This window comes from Pyxicephalus adspersus, chromosome 3 (genome assembly GCF_032062135.1).
Source record: "Pyxicephalus adspersus chromosome 3, UCB_Pads_2.0, whole genome shotgun sequence".
Classification (NCBI taxonomy): domain Eukaryota; kingdom Metazoa; phylum Chordata; class Amphibia; order Anura; family Pyxicephalidae; genus Pyxicephalus; species Pyxicephalus adspersus.
In genome coordinates, this window is record NC_092860.1 from 104,458,802 (window position 1) to 104,480,856 (window position 22,055).

At 36.7% G+C, this 22,055-nt stretch overlaps 1 protein-coding gene across 1 annotated transcript in view; it reads right to left on the minus strand.

Annotated features, from left to right (window-relative positions):
* Positions 1-3,689: 3,689 nt before the first annotated feature.
* Positions 3,690-22,055, minus strand: part of SLC10A7 (solute carrier family 10 member 7) — a 93,910-nt gene continuing 75,544 nt past the window's right edge. Inside the window, exons 8-12 of the mRNA XM_072405888.1 lie at positions 18,032-18,197; positions 16,640-16,691; positions 15,926-15,999; positions 5,578-5,723; positions 3,690-3,977 (exon numbers count right to left, since the gene is read on the minus strand). Coding sequence (XP_072261989.1) covers positions 3,939-3,977; positions 5,578-5,723; positions 15,926-15,999; positions 16,640-16,691; positions 18,032-18,197 — 477 coding nt within the window. The 3' untranslated portion in view covers positions 3,690-3,938. The remainder of the gene's footprint in view (positions 3,978-5,577; positions 5,724-15,925; positions 16,000-16,639; positions 16,692-18,031; positions 18,198-22,055) is intronic.

The following is a 22,055-nucleotide window of genomic DNA, read 5'->3' on the forward strand; positions in this document are numbered from 1 at the left end:
GAGTGACAACAAGTAACATGACAGTGTCAAGTCAGAAGCGAGCAAATGAACTTCCACAAATAATTTATGCCTATCACATCTTACACATGAATGGCAGCATGCTGAGTGTATAAAAACAAAAAGAGCAACATGTCACAGGCAAGACATGGAAAACTGGCTCTTGTAACTGGGGGCTCGATATTATAGTATACAGAGGTTAAGATATAGCACAGGATTGTGTGATGCAATGTAACACAAGAAAAAATGAGTATATAGCATACTAATTATCACCCAATTCATAAGTAGCTTGGCTCCTGTTTGGATGCAGTAACCAGATACAAATGTACTCTAATCAGACATAACATTAAAACCTCCTACGCAATATTGTGTAGGTCCTTCTTGTGCCACCAAAGCAACTCTGATCTGTATAGGCATGGACTCATTTTCTGAATGTGTCCTGTGGTATCTAGCACCAAGACATAAGAAGCAAATCCTTTCAGTCTTGCAAATTGCATGGTTCTACCATATGTTTAATTCATTTGAGATCTGAGGAATTTAGAGGCCAATTCTACATCATAAACTCATGTCATGCTCTTCCAAATTTTTTTCTGAACAATTTTTGCAGTGCTCAATGGTGCATTAGCTTATTGGAAAGGCTTGCGGCTATCAGGGAAAATCATTGTCATTCAGTCATTGTCATTGTCCATGGTCAGCAACAATCTTTAGGGAATTGGTATGCGTCAAAATAACATCCATAGGAATACTAAGACCCAAGGTTTCACAGCAGAACACCATACTGTCTACTAGTCCCATCCTAATGCCATCTCTTTCTTTCGTAAAAGACGCATGGGCACTCAGCAGCCATCCACAACCACAAACAGAATGTGATTTATCACACCAGGCCCCTTCTTCCTAATTCTATTCCTGATGCTAAAGTGCCCATAGGTGGATTCACTGATAGACGGGATCAGCTAGGCATTCTGACTGATTTGCATAGCTGCAGCCTCATATAAAGCAAGCAGCAGGGCACTTTGTGTTCTGTCCCTTTTCTCTCATTTTTTTGGTTTATCACTTGGTTTCTAAAATAGCTAATATGCCTTCCTTCCCCCATGTGGATAATTGGGCAACTATAACCCTCTCACCAGTTCTCTTCCCTTGGACCATTTTTGGTAGGTACAATCAGGAACACTCAACAAGACCCATGGTTTTCGAGATGCTTTGACACCAGTCATCAGAATTTGTTCCTGTTTGAAATTTCTCAGACCTCTGAATTTACTATTTTTCCTGTTTCAAACACATCAACTTCAAGAACTGAATGTTCACTTGCTACCCTAAAAACTCCACTTTGTAAAGAAATAATCAATGTTATGTTTACCGGTCAGTGGTTTGCTGATCAACATATAAATCTGATACTGCAACCATTACTTTGTGTCAATAAAATTAAAAAGAAAATGTCCTTCTCCATAGTTAGGCATTATATATTCATATTTTAACAATCAAAACTGAAATAAGACATTGAAAAGTAAACGTGGCAGTCTATATGCTGATAACTTCAGCCTTTCATACAGATTTATCTGTGATACACCAATCCACCCAGTCTCTCTCCATGTATTCTGATGACCTAAGACTTGTAATGCAAGAGCACTATTACCAGATTGTTCATTGTTCTCTCTTACTCATAAAAAAGGTCTGATGTATACAAAATTTCTGAGCAAATAGATTCTCAGATTAAGATTCTGACAAATTTTAGAGTGATTGATGATACAGAAAATAAAGTGAAAGAAAATTGTACGGCACCAAAATGTCCCTATATATTTGCTGCAGTGAATATAGGCTTCATTTTATTTTGCCACAGACCCTTTGCTGGCTTTAATTTCATTATAAAAAAAGTAATTTATTTTAGGTTTGGTTTCACTTTGTTAATAGGGCCTGATTTTCCCTGATTTTATCTGACCTGATTGCCATTGTCCAGTGGAATGAGGAGATGGCACTTGGTGGAGCTTAGCCATCTGGACATAAACTCTGGTCTCAGTAAAATAGTGAGAGTGGCACAGAAGCATTTTTTCCTTTTATTACTTGTATTAAAAGTAATCTGTCTGTTCTCAGGCATGCTTTTTCTAAAAGTTTTAAGGTTTGTTTTAGGATTAAGTGATTTTTCTGACCTTGTTCCAATGGATAGCAAAAGTTAGAGGTCAGGTACACATGAAAAGAAGATCACTTTCATATAAAATTCTTCTCAATGTTTATATTGTTAAAAAAATAAATGTGCATACGATCAAACATATTTACTAATTTCCTACACAGAATCTTCTCCCTGCCTCACAATGCTACCACTGTTACTGTCAGAAAATTCACGGACAGCCCATGAAAGCATAAACATATTTGGGCCGTCTGTAATGTCTGCTGGTAAAAAGCACAAAAAAGCCGCACTTTCCCCTAGTTCTGCACATGCCTACTGCAGCAGAGTTATTACTCCATGCCTTACACACCTACCCCCTTGTGTGGGCTTATACCAGTAATCACCTGGCAGAGAGACTTTACAGACACCCATTTCCCTTTTCTAAGTAAGTGCCAATGCCCACTGCTGCCAAGTTATATAGGAGGTGAAAAAGAGGAAAAGCTGCATGTAGTTAACTGAATAAATATCAGAATGACACTCGGCTCCAGAAGCTATTAGGCTTTTGCAGATAGATGTCTGCATCCTACACATGGCAACATTTACATAACTAGAGGACACTGTTACATGCTCAGCATGATCCATATAAAAAATTTAAAATATGCTTGTGTATCCCAATGATTTTTCAGGGAAGCGGGGCGATCCAGAGCCAACAGCAAGGGGGAAGAGACCGAGGAAAAGATCCAAGAACCAGGCACGCGGTTCAAACAGGCTGTATACTAATCTTAAAGTAATGGTGGATCCACATAAGCTAAAAGTGCTGCATTAATAGCTGCATGATTTCTCCAGGGATAACATTCCCCTGAAGAAGTGGATTTAGTTCTGCGAAATGAGTCAGGCTTAGAGGTTTCTAAGAAATGGATCATGCTGAACATGTTTTTTGTAATTTAAAATGGGGTTTATGTATTGAGTATAATAAGAGTCTTTTGTGGACATAGCTATGATGGTATTTAATGTGAAATAAATATGTGAATTTTATTATGTTACCTAAAATAATATTTTGTTGTGTCTAAAGCCCTCAACCTAAGTAAAAACTAAATAATGAACAAACTCGTTTTTAGCAGTTCTGCCTCTAGTTCCACACATTTTAAGGTGTTTCAAATTCTGGGATTCTGTAAGAGTAGAGGATGGTCTTATTTTGAAAATTCTAGTAGCTGGCTTTGTCTGCATTCAGCACTTCTGATTTACAGACAAGGAACCTGCAAGCAGTAAGATACAAATTCCCCATCTCTTTACCTATTATGGTCCAGTGACCCACAGCACTGAAACCAAAGCAGCAGCACAACAGCAAAGAACAGGTCAGCAACCGCAGAGCCATATTTCCCCCATAACAGGATTTGAAGATGAAGACAGATCGGGCTACTAAGCTCTCACTTTCAGCAAACACACTGTAAAGGAAAGTGGAGAGAGGAGCTTTTTCCAGGATACACACAAAGTCTGTCTGTGTACACAGCTTTCTGATGCTTGTAGTATTTTTCTGTGCCATGAAATTTTTCATTTTACACACCCAGTGATTTAAACAAAAATCAAGATGAACAGGCTCAAAGGATCTTTATTTTTCAAATAAAAAAATACAAAGATGAGTTAGGACATCAACATGGCTTCTTCTTTTCAAACTAAGTATTCACCAAATGCATCCATAAGGCACTTAGATATTCAGAGTTGTATTTAAAAAAATAAAATATGCATTGAAGCAAACATTCGCAGACATGAGTCTTTAGTATGATGTCTGTATGTACAGTTTTACACATTAGTACATATATACACTGATTTAATCTTGCTGTTATAATGGAACCTTTGGCTGCCTTGTTAACTTTAATGCCTGAAATACAAGAAAAGAAAACAGGTATAAAAAATTGAAACTAAGCTTTAATGCACTTTTTACAATCAAATTAAACCTACATTTACTATCCTACTTTAAATGTAGCTTTCATGTTTTTCTGCACATAATTTATTCCTGAAAATCAACAGTTTTTTTTTTTATGTGAAGAATCTTCTAGACTATATATATAAAATTGACCAATCTGCCCAGCACCGATATGTAGGTTTTGGATGGCCAGTTGTATATTGGATCACTTCACCAGCCTCCTATACCTTTCTGAAACTTCAACAGCAGTAAATTGCCATCTTCTCCCCAAAAGGTCACTAAAAAAAGATGTCACTCTGTCCATATATTCTGAATAAATACCATAGGTCAGGGAGATAGTTGTGCTTTCTGGGCGTCTGAATTAAAATATTGTCTGAACAAAAACCTTTTGCAGGCGAGACAAATATATGTTTTATATGGTAACTTCTTAGCTATTCAGGTAAATCTGTTTTGTACTTCTATTGGTTAAGTACATCTGCCAATTGGGAACCAGAATGTGTACATTGCTTCAAACAGTTTTATTTATGATCTGCGTAAAGTTTATAACAATTATCATACCGAAGAATCCCAACATGCCAATGAACTCTTTTACTTACTGGCAGATCAGACTTCATGTATGGAATATGTGGATGTGCGTATGCTGGGAGAACAGATCTAATGAATAATCAGTTCTTGTGTGGATAACCCGCTTTAGGCTAGGCCAAGCAGAAACAAACTCTGGAACACTTCCTCTTGTTTGGGCAATATTACACATTATAAAATGAATAAGTGATATGTAGAAATTAGTTGAGTTTTCTGTTTTCAGAACACGGTTGTAACATAGCGTTTCTGAACTTAAATAAAAGGAGATCTCTTTGGGAAAAGAAAATCCTGCTTAAGTAAACATTTGTTCTTTGTGATATCTTTGCACAAAGACTTCTTCTACTTTGAGATTTCAGTCACACTCCAGAAGTAGAAATGCAGAATTCAAGGCTCTAAATATTTAACAACAGTCCCACATTAACAGTCGGCATAGGTGTCATCCTTGTTTTCAAGAAGCCACAGGGGGCAAAACAATATTCCAATATGACAGTGAGGAATTGTTTTTGATTGACTTAATTACTGAGGAGCATAAAATAGATTTCAAGGCATTCTAGTTTGTATATGAAGGAGAAGAACTATTTAAATATACACTTTACTTTTCCTTCCTAATTTGAAAGCATCAAAAGACTTCTCAAAGACTTCCTTTAACAAGTGAAAAGCTATCTTTGTTCAAACACAATTATTAAAAGAAAAGATTTAATCTTGTATTATCATCTTCTAACGCTTTTGTCGAATATGGAGTTCAATTTATAAATCTATAATAACACAACTTTTAGTCCTATATTTGTGGAAACAATTCTTTTTTGTTAGCTTTAAGTATTAAGGAAGAAATGTAGGTTTTTATTCGATTTTCATATTCTGCAATACTTATTATATTTAACAATGTAAGAATGGAAGATAAAAATTAATTTATACCTGTCATTAAAGAAAACACTAATCAGTACTGTGACAAAACCCAAGCAGTAGGGATTACCTTTTGTCTGGCAAGCATCCAGGATTTTATCGTTGGCACTAATACACTTCCAAGTAGAATTTGAGCCGGGTGATAAATCAACAAAGGAACAGATATTAATGAGAGATGTTCATATCCTGCAAACACAATCTTCAGCATTGGAATACCTGAAGACAAAGATACAATCTTATTACTGATAGCTGTAAAGTAACAGATCACCTTCACTGTTGTAACAAATATGCACATACAGCTCTTGGCAAAAAAAAAAAAACATAATAAATTAGGGTGTGCTTCTTAATCTGCAGAACTTGGAAAGGGTTGAATACATCAAACATCCAGTAACCTGCTCCAAAACACCCTAGCAATTTAAAGTAAATGTATCCTAACCTTATGAAAAATAACTGCAGACATTTACACTTTCCATTAAAAGCTTGTGGTAGTTTGCTTACACAAAAAAAAACTTGGATGAATGTAGTATCAGTCCAGGCTTTGAAGGCAACAGATTCAGAATGCACCTCTAATAATACCTTCATGTTTATCCTACAAACTTTAACAGTTTCAAAGTAAACCTATAACTGGTCCATTTAGATAAACTACCCCTTCACTGCTTTTCCTTATCTTCCATTGCCAATACCTGTACATTTCCGGTGTATGGTCTTAGTCGGCTCTGAGTATACACAAGGTTAAGGATTGTCCCCCTGCATTGATATGACATTGTAAAGAAAGCCAGTCTCCCAAGCACTGGATATACAGGTACTACAAAATGCACATTACAAGTAGAATAACAGAGGATGGGAAGAGGTAGAAGGGTTTTAACCTCCATGGCGGTATGAATAATGGGGATTTTTAAATGTAAAAGCGGTACATTTAAAAATACTCATTATTTAAAATTTCCCGCCTACCTGCCCAACGGTCCCGCCCCCCAGCCTAAGGCTCGCGAGCATATGCCCAGCTATCATCTGCTTCCCCCTGCCTCCCGTCCCCAACGTTCACACGACGAGGACACAGATGCCGCCCAGCATCTGTGTAGCCTGGGAAGCAGATGCTGGGCATCACTGGAGGACGCCGCAGGCACTGCTGGAGGTCGCTGCTGGAATGTGGAAACCAGTGTGGCTCGGGGGTTACCGCTTTTGGCTCTGAAAATTAACCCTGAGCCACACTTGGGAATACTGCCAGGGAGGTTAGAGAGGGCGTCTCCAAAACTGGTTTCCTTCTAATTTAATTGGGCCAGTAATTATTATTACCCCCCTTTACATTCTTTTTGTGTCAATAAATCTAGTGAAAAATGTTGCCTTTTCACACTTTTATATCATACTTTCTGCATAGGAGACAGCATGGGTTTTGCACTCATGATTTGGGAACAGCCTTCCTGTACAAAACCAGGTAGGTAAAAGAAGTTCCCAGATGATCAGATAACCAGCGATAGTGAGCGTGGAGTTCTGTGGTCCTACTGCAACATCTAGAACTGAAGCCTGATTTGGTAGATCCATTGGCTCCTTCATTTAAATTCAAGGCTGGATTTTCCCTTTTGACTGAAGTATATTGTAGCATGAAAACTTTTACTCATTAATAGGTGTTTCAATTACTTAATTAACTTACAATGTTTTTTACATTTTTGTGAGCCTGTCAACTTATACACCTACAATGAGAACTTTATTCATTGGAGTTGTGTTGAAGGTTGAACTCTGCTTCGCGTGAGTCTCCCGGGACCCTTGTATTTTTGCCTTCAGCATTGATCAGCAGTAATAAAATAACACACAAGTTTACAGTATCTCATGCATTTCGCAGCAAGAGTTGGATACTAAAGTGTATTGCGGTACTTAGTTAAGAGCACAAACATCCATGAATAAAAGACACTCTGGGTAACACATTTACGCAAATGTGAGGTTATGGGTCTTTTCATCGTGCTATCACCGGAACTGTATAAACGAAGCAAATTAATTTTAATGCTCTAAAGGTAGAAATTCAGAGTCACTATGGTTGACAGACTCAGACAAGAATTTACTAGGCGGCATTTGACTTTATGGAAGTGAGCACCAAGCACACATTTAGAGGAACTTTAAGCTGTCATGCTGAAAAGTGTTTATAAAACATTAATCACAAATGCCTCTTTAATACAATGCATTGTCTGAGAGCGGTTAGATGGCACACATTGCAAATGGATTCCTCCACGACTTAAGTCATTTCTCTCCAAACAGATTTTCCCCATGCTAAAGCAGTACACATTGGAGACCGAGCACTTCCCAACACATTACTACCTGCTCGGAGCACTGGGGAAATCACTAATGTACAGCCTGCCATCTTTCCATGTCGCACATGACACATTCGTCTAAAATTACCCAACAGAGTTTGACACTGAAGGATAATCCATAAGCAGCTCTTTCAGGTGACATCTGTCAACTACAGGCTTCAAATAAGAACATCCTTCTAACATGACATTATAAGGAACCTTTTATCTTTGTATGTACAGGAGATTCGTTCAACTGCATTATTTGCACAGGAAGCATTTTTTTTCCTAAAATAAAAGAAAAAAAATTGTATATAAGGTTTTTTAGTGTAATGTTTCTGCTCCATGTTTCTCATTTCCCTTGGAGTCACTAGGGAAGTATTGCTGTATATGTGTTACGACATGTACCATTCAAGCTAAATGTGCCCCAATCCAATAATTTTGCTTGTATAGAAGTCTATACATTTATGTTTTTTAGTCAAATAAATGAAATAAAATTTGCTGACTGGTTGCTATTAGTTACTGTCATGTGCACATAAAGTTTGTTTTGTTATACAAATAAGCAAACATGTTTATGAACATAATTCCAGAGACATGAGAACCTGCACCATGAAAACCTTTATGCAATGTTTTTCCTAATATAGGGTGATGTAGGTGTACCATTTGTGTACCACTTCCTTAGCTCTCCACATACATACAGGAAGTGTTTGAATACATCTCCTAAAGGAATTCCCTTAAAGAACCCAAAAGGGAAGGTACTCTCACTCCTTGTAGTGATGTCTAAAGCCACCTCTTATGAGTATTAGATTAGCATAAAAACAAAAAAGATAGGGGTTTCAAAAAATATGACCGTTTTAGTCTGTTTTTTCTGTGTTTTCCAAAGTATTAAAGTAGAGGAATTTCTGTTCATCTATCAGTCATCATATAAGAAACCACACCGAGCATGTAAACACACCAGAAGAGCTCCTTTACAATATATTTCATAAAAGGGAATCTCTATCTATTAAGAAGTGACCTCTGGGCTGTATCCTAGGGGCAAATATTTGATAATTCATATTTCTATCCCAGATACAGATCCAAAGTAATGGGTTGCAGCATTATAGCCAGGTTATCATACGTTTATTATGAGACCAAGTATTATTTTGTCTGGTTTTAGGAAAGCCTAGAATCCCACTTTAGCCTCTCCTGGGAAACCACAAGTTCTGGACATCCATAGACTGGGTTTGTTATATTACATATTTAAAAGAGTTAGCAGATTAGTTAACTTTGCAATGTGATGGCCCCTTTCAGCTTGCAGGTTTTTATTTTGTTGCTCGTTAAGCTGAAGAATCACTACATAGAGGCTGTGTGGACAGTCATTACAAGGTTCACCTATTAACAGAGCTGGGTCAAGAAGGAGGCAAAAAGGTGGAGGCTTGGGTATCTAAGTAGGTACAGGGCAAGAAAAGATGTGGACCTACAAGCTATGAAGCTTTTGAAGGTGCCAATGGTCCTTGACCTGGTACTGGAAGCTTGGGATATTTAGCAAGATTTCGACATAATTATTCATTTAAAAAAAAATCAGATATGTACTACCTGCTACCTGGCAATGTACTATCTGCTGGCAATGACAGCCTGTAGTCTTAAACTCATGTACATCACCAGATGCTGGGTTTCCTGCTTTTTAATGCTCTGCCAGGCCTTTACTGCAGCGGCTTTCAGTTGCTGTTTGTTTGTGGGCCTTTCTGTCCGAAGTTTAGTCTTCAACAAGTGAAATGCATGCTCAATTGGTTTCAGATCAGGTGACTGACTTGACCATTCAAGAATATTCCACTTTTTTGCTTTAATAAACTCCTGGGTTGCTTTGGCTGTATGTTTTGGGTCATTGTCCATCTGTAATATGAAACGCCTCCCAATCAATGTGACTGCATTTAGCTGGATTTGAGCAGACAGTATGTCTCTGAACACCTCAGAATTCATTTGGCTGCTTCTGTCCTGTGTCACATCATGGATAAACACTAGTGTCCCAGTGCCACTGGCAGCCATGCACACCCAAGCCACCGCACTGCCTAAGCCATGTTTTACAGATGATGTGCTATGCTTTGGATCATGAGCTGTTCCACGCCTTCTCCATACTTTTTTCTTCCCATCATTCTGCTAAAGGTTGATCTTGGTTTCTTCTGTCCGAACAATGTTTTTCCACAACTGTGCTGGCTTTTTTAGATGTTTTTAAGCAAAGTCCAATCTAGCCTTTCTATTCTTGAGGCTTATGAGTGGCTTGCACCTTGCAGTGCACCTTCTGTATTTACTTTCATGCAGTCTTCTCTTTATGGTAGACTTGGATATCGATACACCTACTTCCTGGAGAGTGTTGTTCACTTGGTTGGCTGCTGTGAAGGGGTTTCTCTTCACCATGGAAATGATTCTGCGATCATCCACCATTGTTGTCTTCCATGGACGTCCAGGTCTTTTGGCGTTGCTGAGTTCCCCAGTCCTTTGTTCTCATGATGTACCAAACTGTAGATTTTGCCCCTCCTAATATTGTAGCAATTTCTCAGATGGCTTTTTTCTGTTTTTGCAGCTTAAGGATGGCTTCTTACACTTGCATGGAGAGCTTCTTTGACTGCATGTTGTCTGCATCTTCCACATACAAGCACCCCCTATTAACTCCAGGACTTTTATCTGCCTAAATTATAATGACATAACAAAGGAATTGCCCACACCAGCTCATGATATAGCCCTTGAGTCAGTTGTCCAATTACTTTTGAGCCCCTGAAATGAAGTGATTGTGTAAATAAAAAAAAAAAGGCTTTAGTTCCTTTATGTAATCTTTTTGAACCCACTGAATGAAAGCTGAAAGTCTGCAACTGCATCTGAGTTGTTTCATTTAAAATTAATTGTGGTAATGAACAGAACCAAAATTAGAAAAAAATTGTCTCTGTCCAATATATATACATATTATAAATTATACACAACCATATACACACACAATAGGTGATTAATAATAATTCTTGTTGTAACTGCCTCAGGCTGTGCCATTTTATTACACATGTAACTGGTTTTAAGTAGGTTACAATGTACAAAATATACCAATATATTATGGAGGTATAGCAGCTGAGCTCTAAACAGCTACATGAGAAGTGGAAAATGATTGTTACATCTCTATCTGATAATGCTCCAGGATATGCCCAGTAAAGGAGGTTAATGCTATTAACAATTTCCTCTAAGAAGACTGTTTATTCTATTCTCTTTATGTACACACACATGTCACAGAGACATATGAACGTGCTGTCATTAAAAAAAGCGATTGGGCTTTGAGTGTCTCACTCCATTATGTGCATTTCTTGGAAGACACAAACCAAATAAATAATTGGAGAGGTACGGCCCAGAAATGACAATTGTTATTCATGCGTCTCTTTGTAGCGGGCTGAGATTGAAAGATGTACACTTCAAGTGAAAGCATATCTCTGGGGCGAGATCCTTCAGTTCAAACGTGGTAAACAACTGTTGTTTCTCTGATGCTCACTTTAGTACTGCTGGAGGCAAACTTTCTAAATATTAATAAAAACCTACTGCTAGCAGTATGTACAGATGAAGAGGAGGCATCAGGAAGGAAAGCCTTTGGTGACATTTCTGGACACATCTGAGAAATGTTGGAATCAAAGGATTTATATGCTGGGTGTGAGATGGAGGTAACACATCTCCACTCTTTTTTCCTAGTGAGAACTCACTCCATGAAAAGTAACTGGGTTAATTTCGATGCCGATCAGCTTCTAAACTTCATTCTTTCTAGATGGACATATTTATATTGAAGTATGCTGTCAAAAACATTAGATCTATAGACAAAAACAGTGAAAAAGCTCAAGATTCCTTTACTTGTGTGCAGGAAAAAACAAATATGGAAGACTTAGTAACTTGCAAGACAAGTGACTGAATAGAAGTTGCAGTACGTTTATGGACTTCTAGCACAGTGGGCCTGATTTATTAAAGCTTTCCAAGGCTTGAGAGGATACACTTCATCAGTGAAGCTGGGTGATCCAGCAAACCTGGAATGGATCTGGTCCAGGATTCAAAAGATTTGCTAGCAAACAACCTGGTGAAAGTGTATCCTCTCTAGCATTTAATAGAGCTTTATTAAATAGGACACAGTGACCATGAGACTAGAGAGTAGAAACATAATTCAAAGGCATACATATTAAGAATAAAGCTAATTGAATGTTTCAGTCCTGTTTTTACTACTATAAGTATTTAAAATGTATTCTAGCCAAAACTTTAGTTTTTGTGGGGGGGTCTGGCCATTGCTGGAGTGATCATAATCTATGTCTAGTTTTTATGCTTGTTAGTGTCTCAGTTGGGGAGATTTCATCTAATTTCCTGTTGTGTCACCTCACAAGGTCAGGAAATATCTCAGTAAGAAAAAAAACTGCTGTCTGTATCAGGGAGATTAAGTGTCACCATAGCAGGTACGGTAGACAGCATGAGTCTCCCCCCAATGTGCACCCACACAATAATATATTTAACTTAACAAGGTTATAGCCCTTCTCAATTCTATCCAGCCACCACCCCACACAGGATCACACAAGATTCATTATGTTTCTGGGCTTTACAGACCATGCATACTGTAATTTCGGTGTCTAGAAAAGTGCTCATACTTGCCAGGATTTATAATACATGCAAAACATCAACATGAATGAGCAATACAGGATAGGTTATCTTTAGAGAAGCACAAGTGACAGTAGAGTGTTTTCTCCAGGCATTCTCAATCATCCTGAATGAACTCTGAATGGTTTCCTGCTGGGTATTCCGGCTGGATTACAAGAAGCTATAGCTCAATGTCATTTTCAATGTGGTGCCTCATAATTAAAGGTCAAATAGTCACTTCATCTGCAATCAATCAATACAGGAAAAGTACTAATACCACATACCAATCAATCAATGGCAACAGTACTAATAAAATAAATGAATCACATTTGTGTGATTTACAACTATCAGTGAAACAGATATACAAGAAAATAGGGGCTGTGATCTGGAATTTAGGAGAGGTTAGTACACATAAGAAACCACTCTTTCCATATTTAGAATATCACTACTTAATCAGAAGTTCTCCTGCAAATTCCCCAGCATTCAATGACGCTGAAAATGTGCATGTGCCAATGTCCCAAGCCTACCAAGAACAGGGAATCTACATGACCTTCATTCGTAGGTCAGTAATGGAATGTCTGTGAAAATATTACTAACGCTCACATTCTAATTCGATAGTGTCCCTGCATATAACACTATTCCTGACATTTCCAGCTCAGCATCAGGTTATCAATTGAAGAACAACCATTCCTGTTTCATATGAAATAGTCTATAATGATCTTATTGGACATGATATCATGATATCCATGGACACCCAGTTTCTGTTAAAGAGAAGAAATGAATGAAAGAAAGGAACAATTATTTATCAAGGTAGCGTTTAACTATGATCTGTTAATTGATATAAGGTTGTTATAACTCACTAATTTATTCTTGTTTTTTTAAATGTTTATGAAAATACCCTAATATTACCGAAAAGTTATCTGCAGTAGATATTGAGTAATCAGATTGCTTCCATGGTAGGATGTAACTGCCAGTTACTTCCCAAAGAATCTGAACATTTGTAGTTGTATCCACTTGAAGTGGAAGCCTATTTATTACAGCTTTAATGTAATTATTTGGTCTGTTTATGACTATCCAGTACAGTTTACATTTAATGGTGCTTAGAATAGTTATTCTCTAATATTGTCAGCCTACAGATATATTTCTACATAGAAAAATAGGACTTTAGATTAGGAAAAAATGAATAGAAAGAACATATAGAATCAAATGAGAATTAGAGCATTACCAAAGCTCCCTATTATAATGAAAACAACCATAATGTTAGCAGTACATATCAAACACCCTCAAAAGTTATAACAAAATGTAGTGTAAAAATAATAAATACAAGTCTAATAATATAACTCTAAATGTGTGTTCCTCTTTGTCAAACACCCAAATACCATCACTGATCACAATCAAACTGGACTACACATTTTTGTTAATTACCCACAAACTACAGAATTGTAATTAGTGCTTTAAATGGGAACAGCAGCATTACTCCAAAGGAGCAGAGAAAACCAATGCAGTAAAGTAAATGTATTTAAAATCTAGATAAAACATAAAGAAGATCCATCAATTGCAAATAAAATAACCCTCCAAATAATTTTCTAAAAAAATGACAGCACCCACTGATTGGATGATGCATTTTGCCCGAAGAATTTTTTTCAAAGGTTTGATAAAGAACAACACAATAAGTTATATTATTGTGATAATATTGTGGACTTATTTTGTATTCATATTTACTTAAATATTTTGTATAATGTTTATATAGAAGGAATATATGGCATAACAGTTTTGCATTATACTGTTCTTTTTGCCTAAATTGTTTAGTATTTTTCAGGATAAGAGAAGTTTTTGGGAGCTAAGCGCAGCAGAATTGTTGCTTTGCTATAGAACAAAAAAAACAATACCAATAAAAACATGCATTGTATAGTCAAGTGTGTTTGTGTACATTTGTTGCAAAGGTCTTGTTTACAGTCCTGACATCTATCATACAGTTAATTAATTCCTATTTTGATGTAGGCTTTCTGTAGTTGAAAAAAAGATGTGAACACAAGGGCCCTTAAATAAATACAAATTAGTGTCTGAGATGAACCAACTGAATATAAAGCAATTATTAAGCTTCATATACCTTGTTTTTCTGTTTTTTCATTTGACAAGCCTGCTATTTGAAGTGAGCCCACAAATGCATTTTAAAGGAGATATCATCAATATATGAACACACAACATCCTACTGCCAGTACTTTCAGGCACCATAATTCATTTCACATGCAACACAAAGGCCAAAAACAAATGTCTGGCAGTCCAGACATCAGAAGGATTGTGCCAGCCACTAGTACAACAGCACCTGAATAGATAAAGGATTGGGACATCTCATAACAAATTCAAATGCTGATCGGTGATATCTACATGAGGTTTGAGGAGCTTCATTGATTTGTGATCAAGTATAATACTAGTCCTGCTATTCACCATGCAATTTATAGGGAAATTGGTGAAGTTTTTATGGGATGGCCATATATACATTCCCATATTGTGTAAAGCTATCTCTGCTCTTTAGAATAGCTAAAGCTATGGAGTTTTGGCAGTGAAGAAATGAACTGAAGAAATGTTTGGCATAATTTGTTCATGTAAAAAGTACATCAGTTATTTTAGGTAATCATCAGCATGCCAGTTTATTGTAGAAAAACAGTACTAATAATTCATGCCTTTGTTATAACTATGATGTGATGTCCACAAGGTCGACATGACATAAAAAGTGAGGCTGTGCTATCCTATGGAAACTTTATTGTGCCTAAATGTTACTCTAAAATATTTTTTCTTTTCGTCTGCCTACCTGCAGTGTAAGATCTAAGATGTTGATGCCTCTAACTGCTATTCTCAGCTTTTAAGTAAGATTCGGTATTGGAACTCCTGTGCTGCTCACTATTCTTTTTGCTGAAGTGAAAGCTGTACTTGAGAACCTGAAGTGCAAGGATATAACATATTCTGTTTTATTAGTTCTGGAGATCTGTGCTTTCTGAACTTATCATTCTGCCTCTTGAATATTAAGTCATCAGGCCATAAGTGAAACCCTTTTTCTACTAAAATGGCCACTTCTATATTCCATGAGCTGAGGACTGTAAACCATAGGATATGATATTCCTCTGTAAGTGAGAAAGTTTAATTCCTAAAGTTGAACTCCAGCCTTACCTTCAGTCTTCCACAAATCGGCTCCTCTCGTCTACTAAAACATCTTACTTTCACTGCACACACAGTGTTCAATAGAAGCTGCAGATAGTCAGAAAGAACCTGTCTAATTTATCGGCTGGAGGACATCGAGCATCAACTTGCCTTTGTCTTCCCCAGCCTTACTATCCATGGCCTGCTTCATTCAAAAATGGAAAGGTTTTTTAAAAAATGCATGTTGAGTGGGGAGAGAGGGCTTCATGGTGGCAAAAAAAAAAAAAAACAAGAAAGGCAAAATGCTGTCTCTCTAATCTCTAATCATGTAAAAGTAAAATGTATACATTATATAAGAGAAGAATAGCTTAAATATGTACTTACCTAAAGTAAGTGATTTATGGGTTGAGCAAAATACTATTGCCACTGTGTCTGCTGGAGTAAAACCACTGTTTTTACTGAAAAAAAACAACATTTTTTTGGTTTTTACAGTTTTCCACAATTATATCTGCACAAATATTTGTAGAAAAAAAAAAATCACAGAATTTTGTGGCAACTTTTTTTTTTAAATAAAAACTCCACTATATTAAAATGAATGTACTCTATAACTAATAAGTTACCTAAACGCCCTATATGATAGGTTACTTAAGATAAAACTGAATCAAAATAACCTGCAAGTATTTATTTTTTGTTGGCATATAAATGCTAACAAAAAAAAAAAGAATGTGTGGTCCCACTGAAAATATCAACTTAATCTAAAAGACCTGTTACCATTTCATGGAAGTATATAGTAAAATACCAGTAATACCAGGAGGTAACGGTAAAATAAAACACAAGGATGCACCTACAATTGGATATGTAACTTTAATGCATCATCTTTAAGTGCTATAACTGTAAAGTGCAATAAAACATAACTTTTACCATGTGTTAACACAACACGCAGGTGGGAACCTAGCTTCCATATTAAAAATGTTGGCTATAAATTAACTTAAACTGGTGTTATGCTATAAATACACACATATGAGAATAAAAAAAAACAAGCAACTCTAAAAGTAAGTCACAAATATTACAAATAATTAATTTTACCATGGAACTTACCTTGTAGAAAACAGGAATGTTAAAAGCATGAATGCTAGCTGAATAAAAAATACTGCAAGATAAAATAAAAGAGTTATTGTTACTGCTGTATACAAATTAGATGTGGGACAAATACAAGATTTAAGGATTGCATGTAAAAAGAATATACAATAAAGCTAATAAATATCCTAGCACACAACAGTTAGGGGAAAAGTGAGGGCTCAGAGACTACAAGCCAGTTTTGAGAGCTAGGCTGCTGTACACATGTGGAGATGCTATAGATGAAAGCACGTAAGCCCTTTTTATTTGGCTGTACTAACATTATCGCCTACATATGTAGGAGCTTAAGATTTCTAGCCCACCTTTTATTTTAGTAATGTAGCCATTGGCATATATGTTGAGAATCCTCTCTTGTTTATGCATTCGTTAGGTGACCAGGAATTGAACTAATACAATTTGTAGATTACATTTATCGGATATATTATTTATTTATACAAATTTATTGAATGCCAGCTAAATGGGTAAATACACAGCTCCAAAGCAGTTCATCCTGCCCAAAAACATTTGTAATTCTAGCCACCACGGCTTGACATTTGCACAACACTGACGGACAGGGCCGATGTCCTTTTTCTTTTAGTGCAGTTAAAAAAAAAAGCTCAATCACCAATACAATCATATAACATCTAATGACGTCATATCTTGTCCAATTTACAAAAACATCTAATAATCCTTCCTTGAGTGAATGAATACTGTTTTTTTCTCAGTACCACACTAATGTGTATCTAAAGACAAAACTTCTTTCTGTTGGTATTTGGAGTAAGGAATTGTAAAAGCCCTGTCAGATGAGACAAGCCTGCCACTTGTCGCGTGTTACTTTTCTATATGAAAGCTTGCAAGCCCCTTTTATGTCTTTATTTTATTGAGGACACTTCCTGAATTATTTTGGGACAAGTTACAGTATAAAGATGTGTATTGATGAAATTAAATACACCAAGCATACATTAGTTCTTCCTTTCTTGTGTATGTGAATTACATAATATAGCAGGTATCTGGACAGATACATAACAAACAGTGGCTGAGAGGCAGCCATACAGGCAAATTCAAACTTACTGTGGTACTGCAAACATTTATACATTTTATTTAACTTTTATGTATTTCTGTAACTTATTGTGAGATTTGTTGAACTATCATGATTTAAACTATTGTTTGGTAGGTTCTTTTACTATATTGTTTTTGGTTATCATTGTGTGCACCTAATGATTTATATAAAAGAAGAGAAAGTAGTGAAAGCTACTTTTAAATTATTTTTACACTTTTTGTATAAAAAAAAAAAGAATTCTACCACATGTGGCAAACCTTCATGAAACAACTGAAAATAAGGAACATAAATAAAAAAAAGGTTTCTATACATACTGATAAATACAATAACGACCAAACTGAAAGTGTCCAGGTCAATATTTGGGTTAGAAAATGTATCACAGAAGGTGGTATAGATAATCATAAGCAGGACACAACTGCTGATGGCACCAAATGGAGGTTTCTTCCTCTCCAGCCAGTCCTTGATGTACCTCCGCACAATCTGCAACAGAGAAGCCAACAGGTTGATTCTTTCAATGCTCACAGTAAGAGCAAACACGGGCGACACAAAGTGAACTTGACAGCAGAAAGACATAAAGAGAAGTGAATAATTCCAATGACTGCCACAGCGGATTTCAAAAGCTTCCCAGCCGCCACAGTCTTATTCTGGGGAATTTAACAATTTTAGTGCAACTTCCACTGGGCACCTATAATGAGAGTATATTTTCAACTGAATCAAATCTATCCTTAATTATGTCAAATGTTCTTTGCCGGCTGTCACCGAGACAAGCCCATTAAGACTCCCTGATGTTTATCTCCTCTGCTGATACTAATGGATGTGTGTAATTATCACAATCCCTCTTGCATCAACAGACAATTCTGAGTGCAACTTCAGGAACCTTAAATTTGTGACATCTTCAGGAATTTCATGACGGCACATAATCGAAAGTGATCCATGGAACACGTTAATATTTAAAACGCCAGGAATGCGCCAGAAGTTTTTAATTAAATTATAACTTATGCTTGAAAAGCAAAAGTGTATGTGTTAGGGGAGTTTAAATAATTCAACGTCTGAATATCTGGAGTTTTCATAAATCTAAAGATAAATGCCATTTGATTTCTTTTATTTTCCTAAAATTAATGCAGAGGAAAAGAATTAATCACCACCTGAGTAATTAATTATCAAGGGGGGAGTAGTCAGTCCCTTTAAAGTTTAAAAGTAGAAAACTGTATCTCAGAATTGTGTGAGCATGCTGCAAGATATGATAAACTGTAAAAAAATGGCCTGATCCAAGCAGGTTTAACAGCAGAGAGAACAAATCATTTAAAGTTTAAACGATACAGTCTCTAGAATAAAAACAGAAAAACTGCACAGAATTAAAATAATTAAGTCAAGGCACCTAGAGAGCCTGTGCTTAAGATAGGGATGAATGCCTCAACATTCGACCAGATAAAGTTACAACAATCGCTCACAATACTCCTTTCCTGCATCCTGCACATTTCTAGTGGCCAGAGAGGCAGCCCATAGTAGTAGGGGGACCAATAAAAAATGTGAGGGGTGAGGCATGGAAGAACATTAGTTACTTCTCTTGGAAAGACCATCTACAAGTTCCCAACTCCTAATATCAAATGTAAAATAAATGAAATAATAAATGGGGACAGCAAGAACCCTTTATCATTAAAACAGCACAATTTTCTATAAACTACAGGCAAAATGTGGCTAATTGATAATGTTTGTCAGTGTATTTATAATCTACATTTTTATGGTAGTAGTTCAGCCTAAAAAAATACTACAAAATACCTTCCTGTGGCAAGCATAACATTAGGAGTCTGAGTAAGATTTCAATTTTTCTACTGTTGTAGATCTGTATACATTTTTAATGATCGTACTCTTCTACAAAATGGAACAATGGTGGTTTAATGGGTCAAAGGCACAGACAACAAAAGTTTACACAATTTTACAGCTCAACGACCTTAGTCAATATTTGTAAAATGAAGTGCCAGATGTACAAAATGGTTTATTTTTATTTTTTTTTGTGTGATAGTGATAATATTTATTAATATGCATACGTAAAACTTGTTTTAGTGAGCATTTAACAAGTGGTCTTGCAACCCTTGTCAAAAAATGGTGCTCAAATAACAGTGTATTGGCTAAGAACATATTCCTTGTATACCGATTTTATTGTATGTTAGCATTGCTTAAATAACAATTCCACGTTTCAGACAAACTTGTGATGTTAAAGCAAGACAGCAAATGTGGGGCCCTATAATCTGTATTTACCCTTTTTTCATGTTTTTGCAGGCCTTGGAATGGAAAATACTTATACAGCATTTACTTGGCGTTATGATAGAACTGAAGATGAGCTATGTCTCTGAAACACTAATGTAATCATTGAATACTCTCCCTCAACAAGCACATGCACTATATTCTGCAGACTTCGTTGCCTGCCGGGGAAAAGAAAACTTTATTCTTCCTCCAAAGCAACAGGCAAAGGTTGAACATTTCCCATTGGGCACAATATATATTTCTAGATAATGGATAAAACAGAAAGATACTATTTACAAAGCTTCTGTTTTTCCTATTCAGACTACCGTAATAAATTTGTCACAAAGGTAGAGTTGATCTCCAAAACTTGCCAGTAGGTTTGTGTCTGAATTTTTGGGGGAAAGTGCTACTGAAAACAAAATACTTGTACAATAATTGTTAGTGTTCAGCATCACAGAAACAATATGTTAAGTGCACACAGCATTGCAGATTATAGTATCCTCTGAATATTTTAGAGAACTCAGAAAAGCGTCTGCCAACAACAGTAGCGCTATACAAACTTGGCTTCTGTCACAAAGCTGGCAACTTGTTACTGAGAACTACACAAGGGTTAATCAGTGGCCGGGTAACTAGAGAATGCATGAATGATAATGTGCAGACATGCTTTTCATTACTTATTCATGGAAAACAGTGGGTTTTGGTGTGCTTCTTTGAAAAATGTTCAAACTGGTAGAATATACGGGCACACTGTGAAAATTCTATGTCATTAACATTTAATCATAAATTGCTCTTTAATATAAAACATAAAATAAAGGTCTGTCACAAGCACTTATGTGCAGGAGTGGAAGATGGCATGAAAGCGTAAAGGAAGTAACCTACTACACTATCAATGGTATCACTGTGCTTTGGGTTAACTCATACACACCTGGTAGTGCCCCATGGTATACCTATGATTGTCAGTGCTGTCATTGTGCTTCAGACAACCTGTACACAACTGGTAGTCACCCATATTGTACAGTGACTGTCAGTGGTATGTATATTAGGTAAGCTGTATACACCTAGTAGTCTCCCACCTTGTAAATGGACTACCAATGGCATAAATGTATATTGGTGTATACTTGGTGGTCACCCATATTGTACAGAGGCCGTCATTGGCATCAACTAACTCATATCCCATCCTAACCCATCCTCATACATGCTCTTAGCATCTCTCGTCTGGACTACTGTAACATCCTCCTCTCTGGTATTCCACTAACCCGACTCTCTCCTCTACAATCTGTTATGAAGGTTGCAGCCAGACTCATCCATCCTTCCCACCGCTCCTCTTCTGCTACATCTCTTTGCAGATCTCTCTACTGGCTTCCAGTTCACCTTAGAAATAAATTCAAGATCCTGTGCTTTGCCTTCGAATCCCTCCACAGTTCTTGTCCCACTTACATTTCTGACCTGGTAAAAAAATACTCCCCTAGCCGCTCTCTCTGCTCCTCCAATGACCTCCTAATGTCTTCCTCACTCATAACCTCATCACACGCACGGATACAAGACTTCTCAAGAGCTGCCCCAACTCTCTGGAATGGTCTTCCTTGTCCTATTCGGCTTGCTCCTACTTTCTGCTCATTTAAAGGAGCGCTCAAAACCCATTTTTTCAAACTTGCCTACCCATCTTCTTCTGTCTTTTGAAACCATCACTACTTCCTACCACTACATATGTCCCATCCTATTGTGTGTAAATTCCCCCACCTACTAGATTGTAAGCTCTTCGGGCAGGGTCCTCTCCTCCTGTATCACTGTCTGTATTAGTCTGTCATTTGCAACCCCTTTTTGATGTACAGCGCTGCGTAATATGTTGGCGCAATATAAATCCTGTTTAATAATATTAATTTTTAATCCTGTACAGTTACTGTTATTGGTATCACTATGCATCGACTAACCCAATCAGTACAATGACTGTTATAGCAATACAGTACACCACATTATTTTTTCATTTTTTTTAGCTATTGAGTACGGTAATCTTCAGTGGTTTAAGTGAGCAACAGGTAACTGGTGCATACCTGATAGTCACCTATACTGTACAGTAACTGTTGATGGTGTATC